Source organism: Panulirus ornatus, chromosome 73 (genome assembly GCF_036320965.1).
Source record: "Panulirus ornatus isolate Po-2019 chromosome 73, ASM3632096v1, whole genome shotgun sequence".
In the NCBI taxonomy this organism is placed as follows: Eukaryota; Metazoa; Arthropoda; class Malacostraca; order Decapoda; family Palinuridae; genus Panulirus; species Panulirus ornatus.
This window is the reverse complement of record NC_092296.1, coordinates 10,189,137-10,206,503: the sequence shown is the minus strand read 5'-3', so window position 1 is coordinate 10,206,503 and position 17,367 is coordinate 10,189,137. Positions and strand designations below refer to the sequence as shown.

The 17,367-nt window shown below is 47.7% G+C and overlaps 1 protein-coding gene across 1 annotated transcript in view; it reads right to left on the bottom strand.

The window, feature by feature from the left end:
- The window catches only part of LOC139748214 (nephrin-like), an 81,029-nt gene that overhangs the window by 44,987 nt on the left and 18,675 nt on the right, over positions 1-17,367 (bottom strand). Inside the window, exon 3 of the mRNA XM_071661038.1 lies at positions 4,571-4,720. Within this exon, the coding sequence (XP_071517139.1) occupies positions 4,571-4,720 (150 nt within the window). The remainder of the gene's footprint in view (positions 1-4,570; positions 4,721-17,367) is intronic.

Genomic DNA, 17,367 nt, shown 5'->3' with positions numbered 1-17,367 from the left:
TTGAGCACGACGGTGCGACCCTTGAGCACGACGGTGCGACCCTTGAACACGACGGTGCCACCCTTCAGCACGACGGTACGACCCTTGAGCACGACAGTATGACCATTCAGCACGACGGTACGACCCTTGAGCACGACGGTACGACCCTTGAGCACGACGGTGCCACCCTTGAGCACCACGGTACGACCCTTGAACACGACGGTGCCACCCTTGAGCACGACGGTACGACCCTTGTGCACGAAGGTACGACCCTTGAGCACGACGGTACGACCCTTGAGCACGACGGTGCCACCCTTGAGCACGAAGGTACGACCCTTGAGCACGACGGTACGACCCTTGAGCATGACGGTGCCACCCTTGAGCACGACGGTACGACCCTTGAGCACGAAGGTACGACCCTTGAGCACGACGGTACGACCCTTGAGCACGACGGTGCCACCCTTGAGCACGAAGGTACGACCCTTGAGCACGACGGTACGACCCTTGAGCATGACGGTGCCACCCTTGAGCATGACGATACGACCCTTGAGAACGACGGTACGAACCTTGAGCACGACGGTACGACCCTTGAGCACGATGGTACTACGACCCTTGAGCACGACGGTACGACCCTTGAGAACGACGGTACGACCCTTCAGCACGACGGTACGACCCTTGAGCACAACGATGCCACCCATGAGAACGACGGTACGACCCTTGAGCACGGACATCGTGTTCAAGGGTCGTACGGCCGTCGTGCTCAAGTGTCGTACCGTCGTCGTGCTCAAGAGTACAACCCAGACGACCCAAGCCGTCTACCAGACTGTATAAAAGGAATCCCAAACCTTATAATAAGGAGGTCGAAACTAACCACCTCCAAGGAGGCGGGTCTGACCTGCTGAGGAGCGGAGAGCCAAACATACACCCGGGGAACATGGGAAGACGTAAGAAAACGAGAAGCGGGTAAGAAAACAAAAACGAACAGCACAGCAACTACAAGATACGAGAGAGAGAGAGAGAGAGAGAGAGAGAGAGAGAGAGAGAGAGAGAGAGAGAGAGAGAGAGAGAGAGAGAGAGGGCGGTCCGGTCCGGTCCCAGATGGCCCAGGGGACCGGCTCCGGGCCATCATAACCGTCCCTCTCCCCCCCTTACCTCCAACCTCATATGTGGCCTTAATATTTATTCGGGACTGTCCACGCTCAGCGGCCATCACCTCCCCCACCCACCTCTCTCTCTCTCTCTCTCTCTCTCTCTCTCTCTCTCTCTCTCTCAGGAGTGTTTCATATCTATCTACCTACCTCTCTATCAATCTACCTATATAACTATTCATCTACGTCTATCACTCCTCCTATCTGTCTATCGATCAATCCACCTATCTATTTATCTACCTCTATCAATCCACCTATATATCTACCTATCTATCAATGTACTTATGTATCTATCTATCCATCTACCTCTCTATCAATCTACTTATGTATCTATCTATCCATCTACCTCTCTATCAATCTACTTACGTATGTATGGATGTATCTATCTACCACTATCAATCTACTTATGTATCTATCTATCTACCTATCTATCTATCGCTACTTTCATGGAGGTATGCCAGTATCATGGTCATGTCATACTGCATCTATTATGGTTCTGGGCTTAAAATAGTATGTGTGTGTGTGTGTGTGTGTGTGTGTGTGTGTGTGTGTGTGGTAATGTGGGGAACCGGGTTCGATGCCACACGAAGGTGGGGGGATGGGGGAGGGGGGGCGCTGATGGGCGTCCAGCTGGGGAGGAGCACCACCCCTCCTTACACACACACACACACACACACACACACACACACACACACTCACACTTACACACACACCATGAACGTATGTGACGTTCGGCTACTGGTACGTTCAGATGGCCTACTGGTACGTTCAGATGGCCTACTGGTACGTTCAGAAGGCCTACTGGTACGTTCAATGGCCAACTGGTACGTTCAGATGGCCTACTGGTACGTTCAGATGGCCTACTGGTACGTTCAGAGGCCTACTGGTACGTTCAGAAGGCCTACTGGTACGTTCAGATGGCCTACTGGTACGTTCAGATGGCCTACTGGTACGTTCAATGGCCTACTGGTACGTTCAGGAGGCCTACTGGTACGTTCAGATGGCCTACTGGTAAGTTCAGATAGCCTACTGGTACGTTCAGTGGCCTACTGGTACGTTTAGAAGGCCTACTGGTACGTTCAGATGCCCTACTGGTAGGTTCAGAAGGCCTACTGGTACGTTCAGATGGCCTACTGGTACGTTCAGAGGCCTACTGGTACGTTCAGATGGCCTATTGGTACGTTCAGATGGCCTACTGGTACGTTCAGATGCCCTACTGGTACGTTCAGATGGCCTACGGGTACGTTCAGATAGCCTACTGGTACGTTCAGATGGCCTACTGGTACGTTCAGATAGCCTACTGGTACTTTCAGAAGGCCTACTGGTACGTTCAGATGGCCTACTGGTACGTTCAGAAGGCCTACTGGTACGTTCAGAAGGCCTACTGGTACGTTCAGATGGCCTACTGGTACGTTCAGATGGCCTACTGGTATTTTCAGAAGGCCTACTGGTACGTTCAGATGGCCTACTGGTACGTTCAGGTGGCCTACTGGTACGTTCAGATGGCCTACTGGTACTTTCAGATGGCCTACTGGTACGTTCAGAGGCCTACTGGTACGTTCAGATGGCCTACTGGAACGTTCAGATGGCCTACTGGTACGTTCAGATGGCCTACTGGTACGTTCAGATGGCCTACTGGTACTTTCAGATGGCCTACTGGTACGTTCAGAGGCCTATAAGAAACCATATTCAAAAGCAGCGGAAGGAAACAGTTGAAAAGGACAGAAAAAATCGGAAAATATGCTCGAAACTGTTTTAACACAGACCAAGTGAAACGGGAAGAAACATGTTTCAGCTCAGAGAGGCCCATGCGGAGGCCATGAAACAGACTAAACAGGCAGGAGAGTCCAGGTGAAACTGAAACAGATGAAACGGGGTCAGAGCAGCCAAAACTCAGGGTCGAATATCAGACCCCAGTGCTCAAAACGCAATGAAGAGACCACAGAAAATAGGAGACCACACATACATAACAGACCACAGAAAAAAAGAGACCACAGAAAATGAGACCACAGACAAGCGACCACTGAAAATAAGAGACCACACATACATAACAGACCACAGAAAAGAAGAGACCACACATACATAACAGACCACAGAAAATGAGACCACATAAAACAAGAGACAACATACAAGACCACATAAAACGAGACCACATACAACACCACATAAAACATGAGACCACATAAAAGACCACATAAAACATGAGACCACATGAAACAAGAGACCACATACAAGACCACATAAAACAAGAGACCACAGAAAACAAAAGAGAACAAGAGAAAACTTCAACAAACAAAGCCAAAAAAAAAAAAAAATTTACGTGGAAGGCAAATATGTACGTGGTGTGGTGGGAGCCTGAGAATAAAATACAAGACAGAAAACGGGCATAAACCAGAGAGCACGGACAGAAAATGTATAGTAAGACAGATAACGGGACGGCGGAGTGCAGACACACGGGGGGAAATATGACGACAGAAAATGGGACTAAAGCATGACTTTGGACACAATGAAAACGACGTAACAGAAAGAAAACGTGGCTAAACTTTCGAGCGCGGAGAGGGAAAGCAGCACACTCAACAGAAAATGGGATTAGAGTACAGAGCATGGGGAAAAGAAGACGACAGACAGAAAATGGGATTAGAGTACAGAGCATGGGGAAAAGAAGACGACAGACAGAAAATGGGATGAGTACAGAGCATGGGGAAAAGAAGACGACAGACAGAAAATGGGATTACAGTAGAGAACATGGACACAAGGAAAATGACGAGACTATAAATGGCATCAGAATTTTGATCATGAACACGAAGAAAACACGATAACAGACTGAAAATGGGATTAGACTAGGGACCGCAAAGAAAACGGACTACAGCCAGAAACAAGGATCACAAAAGAGCGTGCAGATGCAAAGAAAACGAGAAAACAAAGAAAATGGAAGGAAGCTAGTGAGCACGGACAAAGAAAACGAGAAAACACACTTGGCTTAAAGCTAGAGAGCGTGGTGACGCGGACAACGGTTACAGAAAATGGGGTAGAGCTAAACAGCGTGGCCACAAAGAAAACGGTTACAAAAATGGGAGTAAAACCAAAGAAAGTGGCCTCAAAGAAAACGAGAACACTAGAAAAACAGCGTGACCACAAAAGAAAACGGTTTCAGAGAATAGGGTAAAACCAGACGGCGTGGCCACAATGTAAACAAGAACAGTTAGAAAACAAAAACCACGAAAGAAAACGCCATGAAACAGTTGCGTTGGACTAGAAAACGCGGTCGCGAATCAAATATATATATATATATATATATATATATATATATATATATATATATATATAAAGTCACGAATCAAAAAAGAAATGGGGAGGAAAACGGAATTTCACGCGGTGGCGAAATTCTAAAAGAATCATAAAAAACGGGAATCATAACGTTGATAAGGAGAGGGGTGACTCACCTAGAGCGAAGCCGTCCTTGGTCCACTGAGCCTTGCCTTGCTGGTGTTCAACGACGCAGCTGAGGAACACATCCGACCCCTCCACCACCTCCACACTCTCCGGCCTCACGCTGAACCTCTGCTGCTCCTGGGGCGTCCCTGAGGCCCGGCCTGAGGGGGGAAGTAAGGGTAGTCAGGGGGTGTGTGTTGGATGGTGCCCCCGGGACACACACACACACACACACACACACACACACACAGCGCACACACACACACACACACACACACACAGCGCACACACACACACACACAGCACACACACACACACACACACACACACAGCGCACACACACACACAGCACACACACACACACAGCGCACACACACACACAGCGCACACACACACACACACACACACACACAGCGCACACACACACACAGCACACACACACACACACACACAGCGCACACACACACACAGCACACACACACACACACACACACACACACACACAGCGCACACACACACACAGCACACACACACACACACACACAGCGCACACACACACACAGCGCACACACACACACAGCGCACACACACACACACAGCACACACACACACACACACAGCGCACACACACACACACACACACACAGCACACACACACACACACACACACACACAATAAAAATATTCCTGCAATGTTTTCTGGCCACTTTTTTTTTTCCCCTTTTTTTTAACACTCGAAACCTTTTCGGGTTCACTTAAAAGCTTTTGGAAAAACTTTCCCCCCGCTTTTCTTTTTTTGAAAAGCCATATTTCAGCCAGGGAGAGAGAGAGAGAGAGAGAGAGAGAGAGAGAGAGAGAGAGAGAGAGAGAGAGAGAGAGAGAGAGAGAGAGAGAGAGATTATATCTTTCCTCAAATGAGAGGAATGCTCTCTCTCTCTCTCTCTCTCTCTCTCTCTCTCTCTCTCTCTCTCTCTCTCTCTCTCTCTCTCTCCCACCTCGACGTGTCGCTATAGCACATAAAATCGTAAATTAACATCGTAAAAACCTTAAGACAGAAGCACACACACACACACGCACACACACACACTTCCAAGTGTGTGTGTGTGTGTGTGTGTGTGTGTGTGTGTGTGTGGCAGCAGGACACACACACACTCCCTCTGTGACGTCAATGGAATGGTCACGTGGGGGTCATAAAAAAAAAACGGGGTTTCATTGGCCCTCACGTCACCAATCAGCGTCAGTCTCGCTGTATATACATACACGTCTTAAACCGAAATTCAAAATATTACAAAAAAAAAAAAAAAAATGGCCATGGGGAAAAAACAACTTTACTCTGAATACATTCAAGATGGCCATTTATCTCCTTTATAATTATGAACATAAATATTTACACAACTTCTTAATATTTACGAACTTCCACATTTCTGTCTCTCTCTCTCTCTCACAATGGACCATTATAGTGCTATACTGAAGGGCGGTTTCCGTGATGGTTAAGACGCGAACCTGTGTTTGGCAGGCCAGACCTTAGACCCTCAGGCACGTACACATGTACCGCACGGGGAGGGAGCTGTACACTGGTGGGGGTACATTCTTTACATCCTTACTTACACGTATAGTCTTTTGGTTTTATCTCATGGCTGATAATATATATATATATATATATATATATATATATATATATATATATATATATATATATATATATATATATATATATATATATTACATTATCTATTATACGTTGACGCTGTCTCCCGCGTTAGCGAGGTAGCGCAAGGAAACAGACGAAAGAATGGCCCAACCCACCCATTTACACATGTATATGCATACACGCCCACACACGCATATATACATACCTATACATTACAACGTTATATATACATATACATACACAGACATATACATATATACACATGTACATATTCATACATGCTGCCTTCATCCATTCCCACCGCTACCCCACCACACATGAAATGACCCCCCCCCCCCGCCTCCGGCGTGCGCGCGAGGTAGCGCTAAGAAAATACATCCATGCATCTACCTCTGTCACCCCTTGCTCTTCTCTCTTCCATAGTAGGCAAATCTAATGCCCGTCCTCGCCTTTCCCTTTGACTCAGCTCCCTTAATTCTGTTAACATCTTTTCTGCCTTCCTTCAGACCTTCTCCATCAGCTCTTTGACTTTCCTAATGTGTGGATCCTAAACCTGTGTGTATGTGTGCGTGTGTGTGTGTGTGTGTGATATACACATTAACTAACATGAAAGTGGACGTCAGGTATGCATCAATGTATATATAAGATACACGTACATAATAACATCTACACACATTTACACCAACATACAAGTAGGTCTATAAACATAAATATATATACAATGGGATAGACACATGCGCTCAAATATATATATATATATATATATATATATATATATATATATATATATATATATATATATATATATATATATATATATATATATATTGCAGTGGAATTTATTAAAAAAGGGGGTGACTGTATTGTTGACTGGTTGGTAAGGTTATTTAATGTATGTATGACTCATGGTGAGGTGCCTGAGGATTGGCGGAATGCGTGCATAGTGCCATTGTACAAAGGCAAAGGGGATAAGAGTGAGTGCTCAAATTACAGAGGTATAAGTTTGTTGAGTATTCCTGGTAAATTATATGGGAGGGTATTGATTGAGAGGGTGAAGGCATGTACAGAGCATCAGATTGGGGAAGAGCAGTGTGGTTTCAGAAGTGGTAGAGGATGTGTGGATCAGGTGTTTGCTTTGAAGAATGTATGTGAGAAATACTTAGAAAAGCAAATGGATTTGTATGTAGCATTTATGGATCTGGAGAAGGCATATGATAGAGTTGATAGAGATGCTCTGTGGAAGGTATTAAGAATATATGGTGTGGGAGGCAAGTTGTTAGAAGCAGTGAAAAGTTTTTATCGAGGATGTAAGGCATGTGTACGTGTAGGAAGAGAGGAAAGTGATTGGTTCTCAGTGAATATAGGTTTGCGGCAGGGGTGTGTGATGTCTCCATGGTTGTTTAATTTGTTTATGGATGGGGTTGTTAGGGAGGTAAATGCAAGAGTCTTGGAAAGAGGGGTAAGTATGAAGTCTGTTGGGGATGAGAGAGCTTGGGAAGTGAGTCAGTTGTTGTTCGCTGATGATACAGCGCTGGTGGCGGATTCATGTGAGAAACTGCAGAAGCTGGTGACGCAGTTTGGTAAAGTGTGTGGAAGAAGAAAGTTAAGAGTAAATGTGAATAAGAGCAAGGTTATTAGGTACAGTAGGGTTGAGGGTCAAGTCAATTGGGAGGTGAGTTTGAATGGAGAAAAACTGGAGGAAGTGAAGTGTTTTAGATATCTGGGAGTGGATCTGTCAGCGGATGGAACCATGGAAGCGGAAGTGGATCATAGGGTGGGGGAGGGGGCGAAAATTTTGGGAGCCTTGAAAAATGTGTGGAAGTCGAGAACATTATCCCGGAAAGCAAAAATGGGTATGTTTGAAGGAATAGTGGTTCCAACAATGTTGTATGGTTGCGAGGCGTGGGCTATGGATAGAGTTGTGCGCAGGAGGATGGATGTGCTGGAAATGAGATGTTTGAGGACAATGTGTGGTGTGAGGTGGTTTGATCGAGTAAGTAACGTAAGGGTAAGAGAGATGTGTGGAAATAAAAAGAGCGTGGTTGAGAGAGCAGAAGAGGGTGTTTTGAAATGGTTTGGGCACATGGAGAGAATGAGTGAGGAAAGATTGACCAAGAAGATATATGTGTCGGAGGTGGAGGGAACGAGGAGAAGAGGGAGACCAAATTGGAGGTGGAAAGATGGAGTGAAAAGGATTTTGTGTGATCGGGTCCTGAACATGCAGGAGGGTGAAAGGAGGGCAAGGAACAGAGTGAATTGGAGCGATGTGGTATACAGGGGTTGACGTGCTGTCAGTGGATTGAATCAAGGCATGTGAAGCGTCCGGGGTAAACCAAGGAAAGCTGTGTAGGTATGTATATTTGCGTGTGTGGACGTGTGTATGTACATGTGTATGGGGGGGGGTTGGGCCATTTCTTTCGTCTGTTTCCTTGCGCTACCTCGCAAACGCGGGAGACAGCGACAAAGTATAAAAAAAAAAAAAAAAAATATATATATATATATATATATATATATATATATATATATATATATATATATATATATATATATATATATATATATGTGTGGTTTCAGAAGTGGTAGAGGATGTGTGGATCAGGTGTTTGCTTTGAAGAATGTATGTGAGAAATACTTAGAAAAGCAAATGGATTTGTATGTAGCATTTATGGATCTGGAGAAGGCATATGATAGAGTTGATAGAGATGCTCTGTGGAAGGTATTAAGAATATATGGTGTGGGAGGCAAGTTGTTAGAAGCAGTGAAAAGTTTTTATCGAGGATGTAAGGCATGTGTACGTGTAGGAAGAGAGGAAAGTGATTGGTTCTCAGTGAATGTAGGTTTGCGGCAGGGGTGTGTGATGTCTCCATGGTTGTTTAATTTGTTTATGGATAGGGTTGTTAGGGAGGTAAATGCAAGAGTTTTGGAAAGAGGGGCAAGTATGAAGTCTGTTGGGGATGAGAGAGCTTGGGAAGTGAGTCAGTTGTTGTTCGCTGATGATACAGCGCTGGTGGCTGATTCATGTGAGAAACTGCAGAAGCTGGTGACTGAGTTTGGTAAAGTGTGTGGAAGAAGAAAGTTAAGAGTAAATGTGAATAAGAGCAAGGTTATTAGGTACAGTAGGGTTGAGGGTCAAGTCAATTGGGAGGTGAGTTTGAATGGAGAAAAACTGGAGGAAGTGAAGTGTTTTAGATATCTGGGAGTGGATCTGGCAGCGGATGGAACCATGGAAGCGGAAGTGGATCATAGGGTGGGGGAGGGGGCGAAAATTCTGGGGGCCTTGAAGAATGTGTGGAAGTCGAGAACATTATCTCGGAAAGCAAAAATGGGTATGTTTGAAGGAATAGTGGTTCCAACAATGTTGTATGGTTGCGAGGCGTGGGCTATGGATAGAGTTGTGCGCAGGAGGATGGATGTGCTGGAAATGAGATGTTTGAGGACAATGTGTGGTGTGAGGTGGTTTGATCGAGTAAGTAACGTAAGGGTAAGAGAGATGTGTGGAAATAAAAAGAGCGTGGTTGAGAGAGCAGAAGAGGGTGTTTTGAAATGGTTTGGGCACATGGAGAGAATGAGTGAGGAAAGATTGACCAAGAGGATATATGTGTCGGAGGTGGAGGGAACGAGGAGAAGAGGGAGACCAAATTGGAGGTGGAAAGATGGAGTGAAAAGGATTTTGTGTGATCGGGGCCTGAACATGCAGGAGGGTGAAAGGAGGGCAAGGAATAGAGTGAATTGGAGCGATGTGGTATACCGGGGTTGACGTGCTGTCAGTGGATTGAAGCAAGGCATGTGAAGCGTCTGGGGTAAACCATGGAAAGCTGTGTAGGTATGTATATTTGCGTGTGTGGACGTATGTATATACATGTGTATGGGGGGGGTTGGGCCATTTCTTTCGTCTGTTTCCTTGCGCTACCTCGCAAACGCGGGAGACAGCGACAAAGTATAAAAAAAAAAAAAGAAAATATATATATATATATATATATATATATATATATATATATATATATATATATATATATATATATTCTTCTTTCTTCTTTCAAACCATTCGCCATTTCCCGCGTTAGCGAGGTAGCGCCAAGAACAGAGGACTGGGCCTTTTTTGGAATATCCTCACCTGGCCCCCTCTGTTCCTTCCCTTGGAAAATTAAAAAAAAAAAAAAAAAAAACGAGAGGGGAGGATTTCCAGCCCCCCGCTCCCTCCCCTTTTAGTCGCCTTCTACGACACGCAGGGAATACGTGGGAAGTATTCTTAATCCCCTATATATATATATATATATATATATATATATATATATATATATATATATATATATATATATATATATATATTGAAGTGAGAATTAACTGCTTCTAAGGGATTTTTACTAAGTTTAGAATATGTTGTGTTATTATTTAGAAGATCATTCATTTTAGATAAATAGTTACTTTTGTCTAAAATCACAAGAGTGTTAGCCTTATCTGCTTTAGTAATATGTATATCCTTGTCGTTTTTTAAGGTGTTAATAGCTCTTATGAATCTTTTAGGGCAATTAGCTTCCACTGGTTTTGACAAACTGGCATACACTAAACCCTTACAGATATTAATATCATCATTACCTAAATTACTGTATTTTTCTAAATTACAAAAAGACTTTGTGACATCAACACAAGAAAATATTAATTAACATGAGCGGTCAATTTGGTTATTATCTGAATTGCTAAATGTTAAATGAACTATTAACATGGTAAGGTACACCGATATTAAGCAAAATAATGGATTAATTTGGTTAATATATGTACGTTTTGGTTGGATTCATTAGAATTTATCTTAATGTGATGTTAGATTGTTAGTGTCAGCTGATGGTGCGTCAGTCGGCAGCAGTGAGTGTCAGCTGCAGGTGGTGCTGTCAGTCATCAGTGTCAGCTGGTGGTGGTGGTGCGTTAGTCGTCAGCCAGAAGTGAGCGTCAGGTGGTGGGGCTCCGTCAGTCATCAGTCAGCAGTGAGCGTCAGGTGGTGCGCCAGTCGTCAGCCAGCAGTGACCGTTAGTTGGTGGTGCTGCATCAGTCATCAGTGAGCGTCAGTCGTCAGCCAGCACTGAGAATCAGGTGGTGGTGGTGTTGCGTCAGTTGTCAGAGTCAGCTGGTGGTGTTGCGTCAGTCGTCAGTCAGAGTCAGCTGGTGGTGGTGGTGCGTCACTCCGCTGGTGATGTTGCGTCAGTCATGAGCGTCAGCTGGTGGGGCTCGTGCGTCAGCCGTCAGAGAGCGTCAGTCGTCAGCAGGTGGTGGTGGTGGTGAGCGTCAGTCGTCAGCAGGTGGTGGTGGTGAGAGCGTCAGTCGTCAGCAGGTGGTGGTGGTGGTGGTGAGAGCGTCAGTCGTCAGCAGGTGGTGGTGGTGGTGAGAGCGTCAGTCGTCAGCAGGTGGTGGTGGTGAGAGCGTCAGTCGTCAGCAGGTGGTGGTGGTGGTGGTGAGAGCGTCAGTCGTCAGCAGGTGGTGGTGGTGAGAGCGTCAGTCGTCAGCAGGTGGTGGTGGTGAGAGCATCAGTCGTCAGCAGGTGGTGGTGGTGGTAAGCATCAGTCGTCAGCAGGTGGTGGTGGTGAGAGCATCAGTCGTCAGCAGGTGGTGGTGGTGAGAGCATCAGTCGTCAGCAGGTGGTGGTGGTGGTAAGCATCAGTCGTCAGCAGGTGGTGGTGGTGAGAGCATCAGTCGTCACCAGGTGGTGGTGGTGGTGAGAGCGTCGGTCGTCAGCAGGTGGTGGTGGTGGTGAGCGTCAGTCGTCAGCAGATGGTGGTGGTGGTGAGGCAGCGTAGCGTCAGTGTTTGCGTCTCGTTATAGGTGTCGCTGTACACCATCTGCCTCAACAACGGGGGTAAACAGAGGCGGTGAAAAGCCTTTTAAAAGGCTGGTGTTTAGGGCGTTGTTGACGCTGTTCTGCCGAGGGCTCCGGCCTCTTCATGGCCACCCGGCTCCAACACCGCCCTAACCTTCTCCCAGTCATCACGGATGCTTTTTCCACTGGAAAATAAGGGAATGTCGGACTTACAGGTCCCATGGTTTAGCACTGTCCTGACCGAGGGCCGGACGGGCTTGGGAAGTCGCCTATTGAGGGTTTGTTTACATTCTCGTAAGGGCGTTTCTGAGGTTCTTTTATCGTATTATTTGAGACCTTACGGAAGGATGCATAACTCTATCATGCGCCAAAGGTTTGTTTACACAGACATAAGGGTTGTTTTGGGGTTACTTTACCTTATGAATTCGACTTTAAGGTCGAGAGTTGGGCATTGTTCTGGCTGGGACTGTAGGACACATAAGTTACGGTCTTACAAAATCATAAAGGAGGCTTGGGCATTATAAACGTTTAGGACTTACAGCTTTACGAGCAAGGAAGGATAGCACTGTTATGTCCTCGCTCGTCTTTTCCCCCTCCCTCCGTCCCATGGGACGGGAGGTGGGTGGGTGAGGGTGTGTTGTGTTGTCTCCCCACACCACACCCTCGTGTTGTGTGCTCTCCCCACACCACACCCTCGTGTTGTGTTGTCTCCCCACACCACACCCTCGTGTTGTGTGCTCTCCCCACACCACACCCTCGTGTTGTGTGCTCTCCCCACACCACACCCTCGTGTTGTGTGCTCTCCCCACACCACACCCTCGTGTTGTGTGCTCTCCCCACACCACACCCTCGTGTTGTGTGCTCTCCCCACACCACACCCTCGTGTTGTGTTGTCTCCCCACACCACACCCTCGTGTTGTGTTGTCTCCCCATACCACACCCTCGTGTTGTGTGCTCTCCCCACACCACACCCTCGTGTTGTGTGCTCTCCCCACACCACACCCTCGTGTTGTGTGCTCTCCCCACACCACACCCTCGTGTTGTGTTGTCTCCCCACACCACACCCTCGTGTTGTGTGCTCTCCCCACACCACACCCTCGTGTTGTGTGCTCTCCCCACACCACACCCTCGTGTTGTGTGCTCTTCCCACACCACACCCTCGTGTTGTGTGCTCTCCCCACACCACACCCTCGTGTTGTGTGCTCTCCCCACACCACACCCTCGTGTTGTGTGCTCTCCCCACACCACACCCTCGTGTTGTGTGCTCTCCCCACACCACACCCTCGTGTTGTGTGCTCTCCCCACACCACACCCTCGTGTTGTGTGCTCTCGCCACACCACACCCTCGTGTTGTGTGCTCTCCCCACACCACACCCTCGTGTTGTGTTGTCTCCCCACACCACACCCTCGTGTTGTGCTGTCTCCCCACACCACACCCTCGTGTTGTGTGCTCTCCCCACACCACACCCTCGTGTTGTGTGCTCTCCCCACACCACACCCTCGTGTTGTGTGCTCTCCCCACACCACACCCTCGTGTTGTGTGCTCTCCCCACACCACTACAGTAACCTTACAACACTGTGGACAGGATCCGTTTTCTATAGGGAATAAATTCTACTGAAAAAGTAACCTTTTACTTGCAGACTCCCGTTTTCGATTAAGAATAAATTCTACTTTGAATCATTTACTTGTAGACGGATTCCGTTTTCTATTGAGAATATATTCCACCTAAAAGTAATTATTTAGTTGAGGACGGACTCCGTTTTCTACTGAGTATAATTTCTACAAATAAACAAGTATTCAAAACATATTTTCCTGTTGTCTTCTGTTCGTGATTCATACTTTCTCTTGTCCCATTTCCCCATTTTCCTTAACTCCTTGTCCTGCCATAGTTTTCTTGTTATGTTATGTTACAACCCGTTTTCTGTAGCTGTCTTTCCTTATACTTCCGTTAATAATGTTATTTCCTGTGGGCCTGCCATAGTGTCCTGCTGAGGCTAAAATTAGATTAAATATCTCAGTCCCCCCTCTCTCCTCGTAAGACCCCCTTACCCAGCTTCCGTTTTCCTTTCAAGCCACATTCACAGGCCAGAGGTACATTTTCTTTATTACGGATGTAAGTTCCTCACGCCACCCCGCCCTCCTATTTCTTTTTTTGAAATAGCTGCCGGTATGGAATGGACAAGAGCCAATTTCAGATGAAAATGAATTTTCAGGAAAATGTGTTTAAACAGGAGAAGAATCAATAGAGAAAATGGGGCACAGGTTAAATCAAGCCCCTAAGGTGTGTGCACACCAGATGCAAAGGTTATAGGAGGAAGAGAAGAAGAAGAAGAAGAAAGAAGAAGAAGAAGAAGAAGAAGAAGAAGAAGAAGAAGAAGAGGTGATTTTACACTCGGGTAGCTAGTCTCTGATGCCCTGACAGAAAATTTACTTTCATGTTTCTCAAAGTACACCTTCTTAAGTTTCAATTGCATTTGCCAGTTATAATGAAGACCCTGTTTCCCCATTTTCTGTGATACTTGGGAATATTATCACTCCAGTCCCTTCATTTCTATAATCTTTGCCAGTGACCTCAGCCCCGATTCCCATATTCTATAAGACTTGCTTGTAATACAAGCTCCGGCATCCGTTTTCTGTTGGGCGTGCCAGTGATGTATGCCCAGGCTCCCATGCTCTACAAGACTGCCAGTGATGTTACCAGCGATTCTCATTTTCTATAAGATCTGCCAATGATGTAAGCCACAGCTCTCATTTTCTACCAGATCCGTCAGCCGGTGATGTCACCCTCGGCTCCCATTTTCTACCAGATCCGCGGGCCTGTATCGTTACCCTTGGTTCCCATTTTCTACCAGATTCGCTGGTTAATGATGTCAACCCTCGGCTCCCATTTTCTACCAGATCCTCCGGCCAGTATTGCCACCCTCGGCTCCCATTTTCTACCAGATCCGCCGGCCTGTATTGCCACCCTCGGCTCCCATTTTCTACCAGATCCGCCGGCCAGTATTGCCACCCTCGGCTCCCATTTTCTACCAGATCCGCCGGCCAGTATTGCCACCCTCGGCTCCCATTTTCTACCAGATCCGCCGGCCGGTAATGTCAACCCTCGGCTCCCATTTTCTACCAGATCCGCCGGCCAATATTGCCACCCTCGGCTCCCATTTTCTACCAGATCCGCCGGCCAGTATTGCCACCCTCGGCTCCCATTTTCTACCAGATGCGGGCGGCCGGTGATGTCAACCCTCGGCTCCCATTTTCTACCAAATCCGCCGGCCAGTATTGCCACCCTCGGCTCCCATTTTCTACCAGATCCGCCGGCCTGTATTGCCACCCTCGGCTCCCATTTTCTACCAGATGCGGGCGGCCGTTGATGTCAACCCTCGGCTCCCATTTTCGCCGGCGTTGGCCGGGCCCTCCACGATAATCCATTGTGTTGGCCACAAAGGACATTCCTCCTCAGCCTCTGACAATACCACATTGATTTCCTCCTTGGACCTCCACACACCCCCCGCGCCGCGCCGCGCCGCCCGTGTCCAGAGACCTTTGTCCACCTCACGTGTCCACTCCGACGTGTCCACCCTACCCCAACCCTCCCGCAACCCACCTTACCCTCCCCAAAGTCAGTGTTGCACATGTCTACCTAACCCACCACCCAAGCAACCCCCCGCACACACACACACACAACACACACTCACATGTACGTTTTTCTCGGTGTGCGTGTCCAGGAAGGGAAGGAGGGGGGAGGGAGGGGGGGATGAATGGCGTGGGGGTGTTTATCTGTTGTCTGTTTCTGTTAGGGTGGAGATGTGTCGTGTGAACAGACTGTTGCTCACTGCATTGTCCACCTCACTGCATGTCCACCTCACTGCATGTCCACCTCACTGCATGTCCACCTCTCTGAATGTCCACCTCACTGCATGTCCACCTCTCTGCATGTCCACCTCTCTGCATGTCCACCTCACTGCATGTCCACCTCTCTGCATGTCCACCTCACTGCATGTCCACCTCTCTGAATGTCCACCTCACTGCATGTCCACCTCTCTGCATGTCCACCTCTCTGCATGTCCACCTCACTGCATGTCCACCTCTCTGCATGTCCACCTCACTGCATGTCCACCTCTCTGCATGTCCACCTCACTGCATGTCCACCTCACTGCATGTCCACCTCTCTGCATGTCCACCTCACTGCATGTCCACCTCACTGCATGTCCACCTCTCTGCATGTCCACCTCACTGCATGTCCACCTCACTGCATGTCCACCTCTCTGCATGTCCACCTCACTGCATGTCCACCTCTCTGCATGTCCACCTCTCTGCATGTCCACCTCTCTGCATGTCCACCTCACTGCATGTCCACCTCTCTGCATGTCCACCTCTCTGCATGTCCACCTCACTGCATGTCCACCTCTCTGCATGTCCACCTCACTGCATGCCCACCTCTGCATGTCCACCTCACTGCATGTCCACCTCTCTGCATGTCCACCTCTCTGCATGTCCACCTCACTGCATGTCCACCTCACTGCATGTCCACCTCTCTGCATGTCCACCTCTCTGCATGTCCACCTCTCTGCATGTCCACCTCACTGCATGTCCACCTCTCTGCATGTCCACCTCACTGCATGTCCACCTCACTGCATGTCCAGTGGCTGATGGTCCTGCCTAACTGTGTCTGTTTGGTGTGTGTGTGTGTGTGTGTGTGTGTGTGTGTGTGTGCGACTACGCTGATTGGATGTAATGTTCCTCTTCTCAAATACAAATTCTCATCGTGTGTGAACAGATTCACCCTCCCCCCCATAACCCCCTTTCTAGAACACGGGTGGAGTGTTCAGCTGAACCCGGTGAACAGGGGCACCAGCTGAGGGCATTAGCCTGCCTGGCCCCACACATCAGCTTTTAACAAAGACCACACACCACCACACGGACGCTCTGTTTGTTCAACTGAACGGTGGCGAGGCAAAGAAAAATAGGTTCACATGAACAACGGCGCGACATTTTGGGTCAGCTCTCTCTCTCTCTCTCTCTCTCTCTCTCTCTCTCTCTCTCTCTCTCTCTCTCTCTCTCTCTCTCTCTCTCTCTCATATCTCTCTAATCTTTCACAGAACTGGTCCCTACGTCTGGTTGTGATCAGGCCACCCCTCACTCTCTCTCTCTCTCTCTCTCTCTCTCTCTCTCTCTCTCTCTCTCTCTCTCTCTCTCTCTCTCTCTCTCTCTCTCTGTTCTCTCTCTGTGTTGTCTGTTTGGAAAAGACGGCGCCGTAAATCTGTGCTTCCGATGCACAGACATGCAAGGTCACGGCGGGACTCGGTGGGGTACAGACACACACACACACACACACACACACACACACACACAC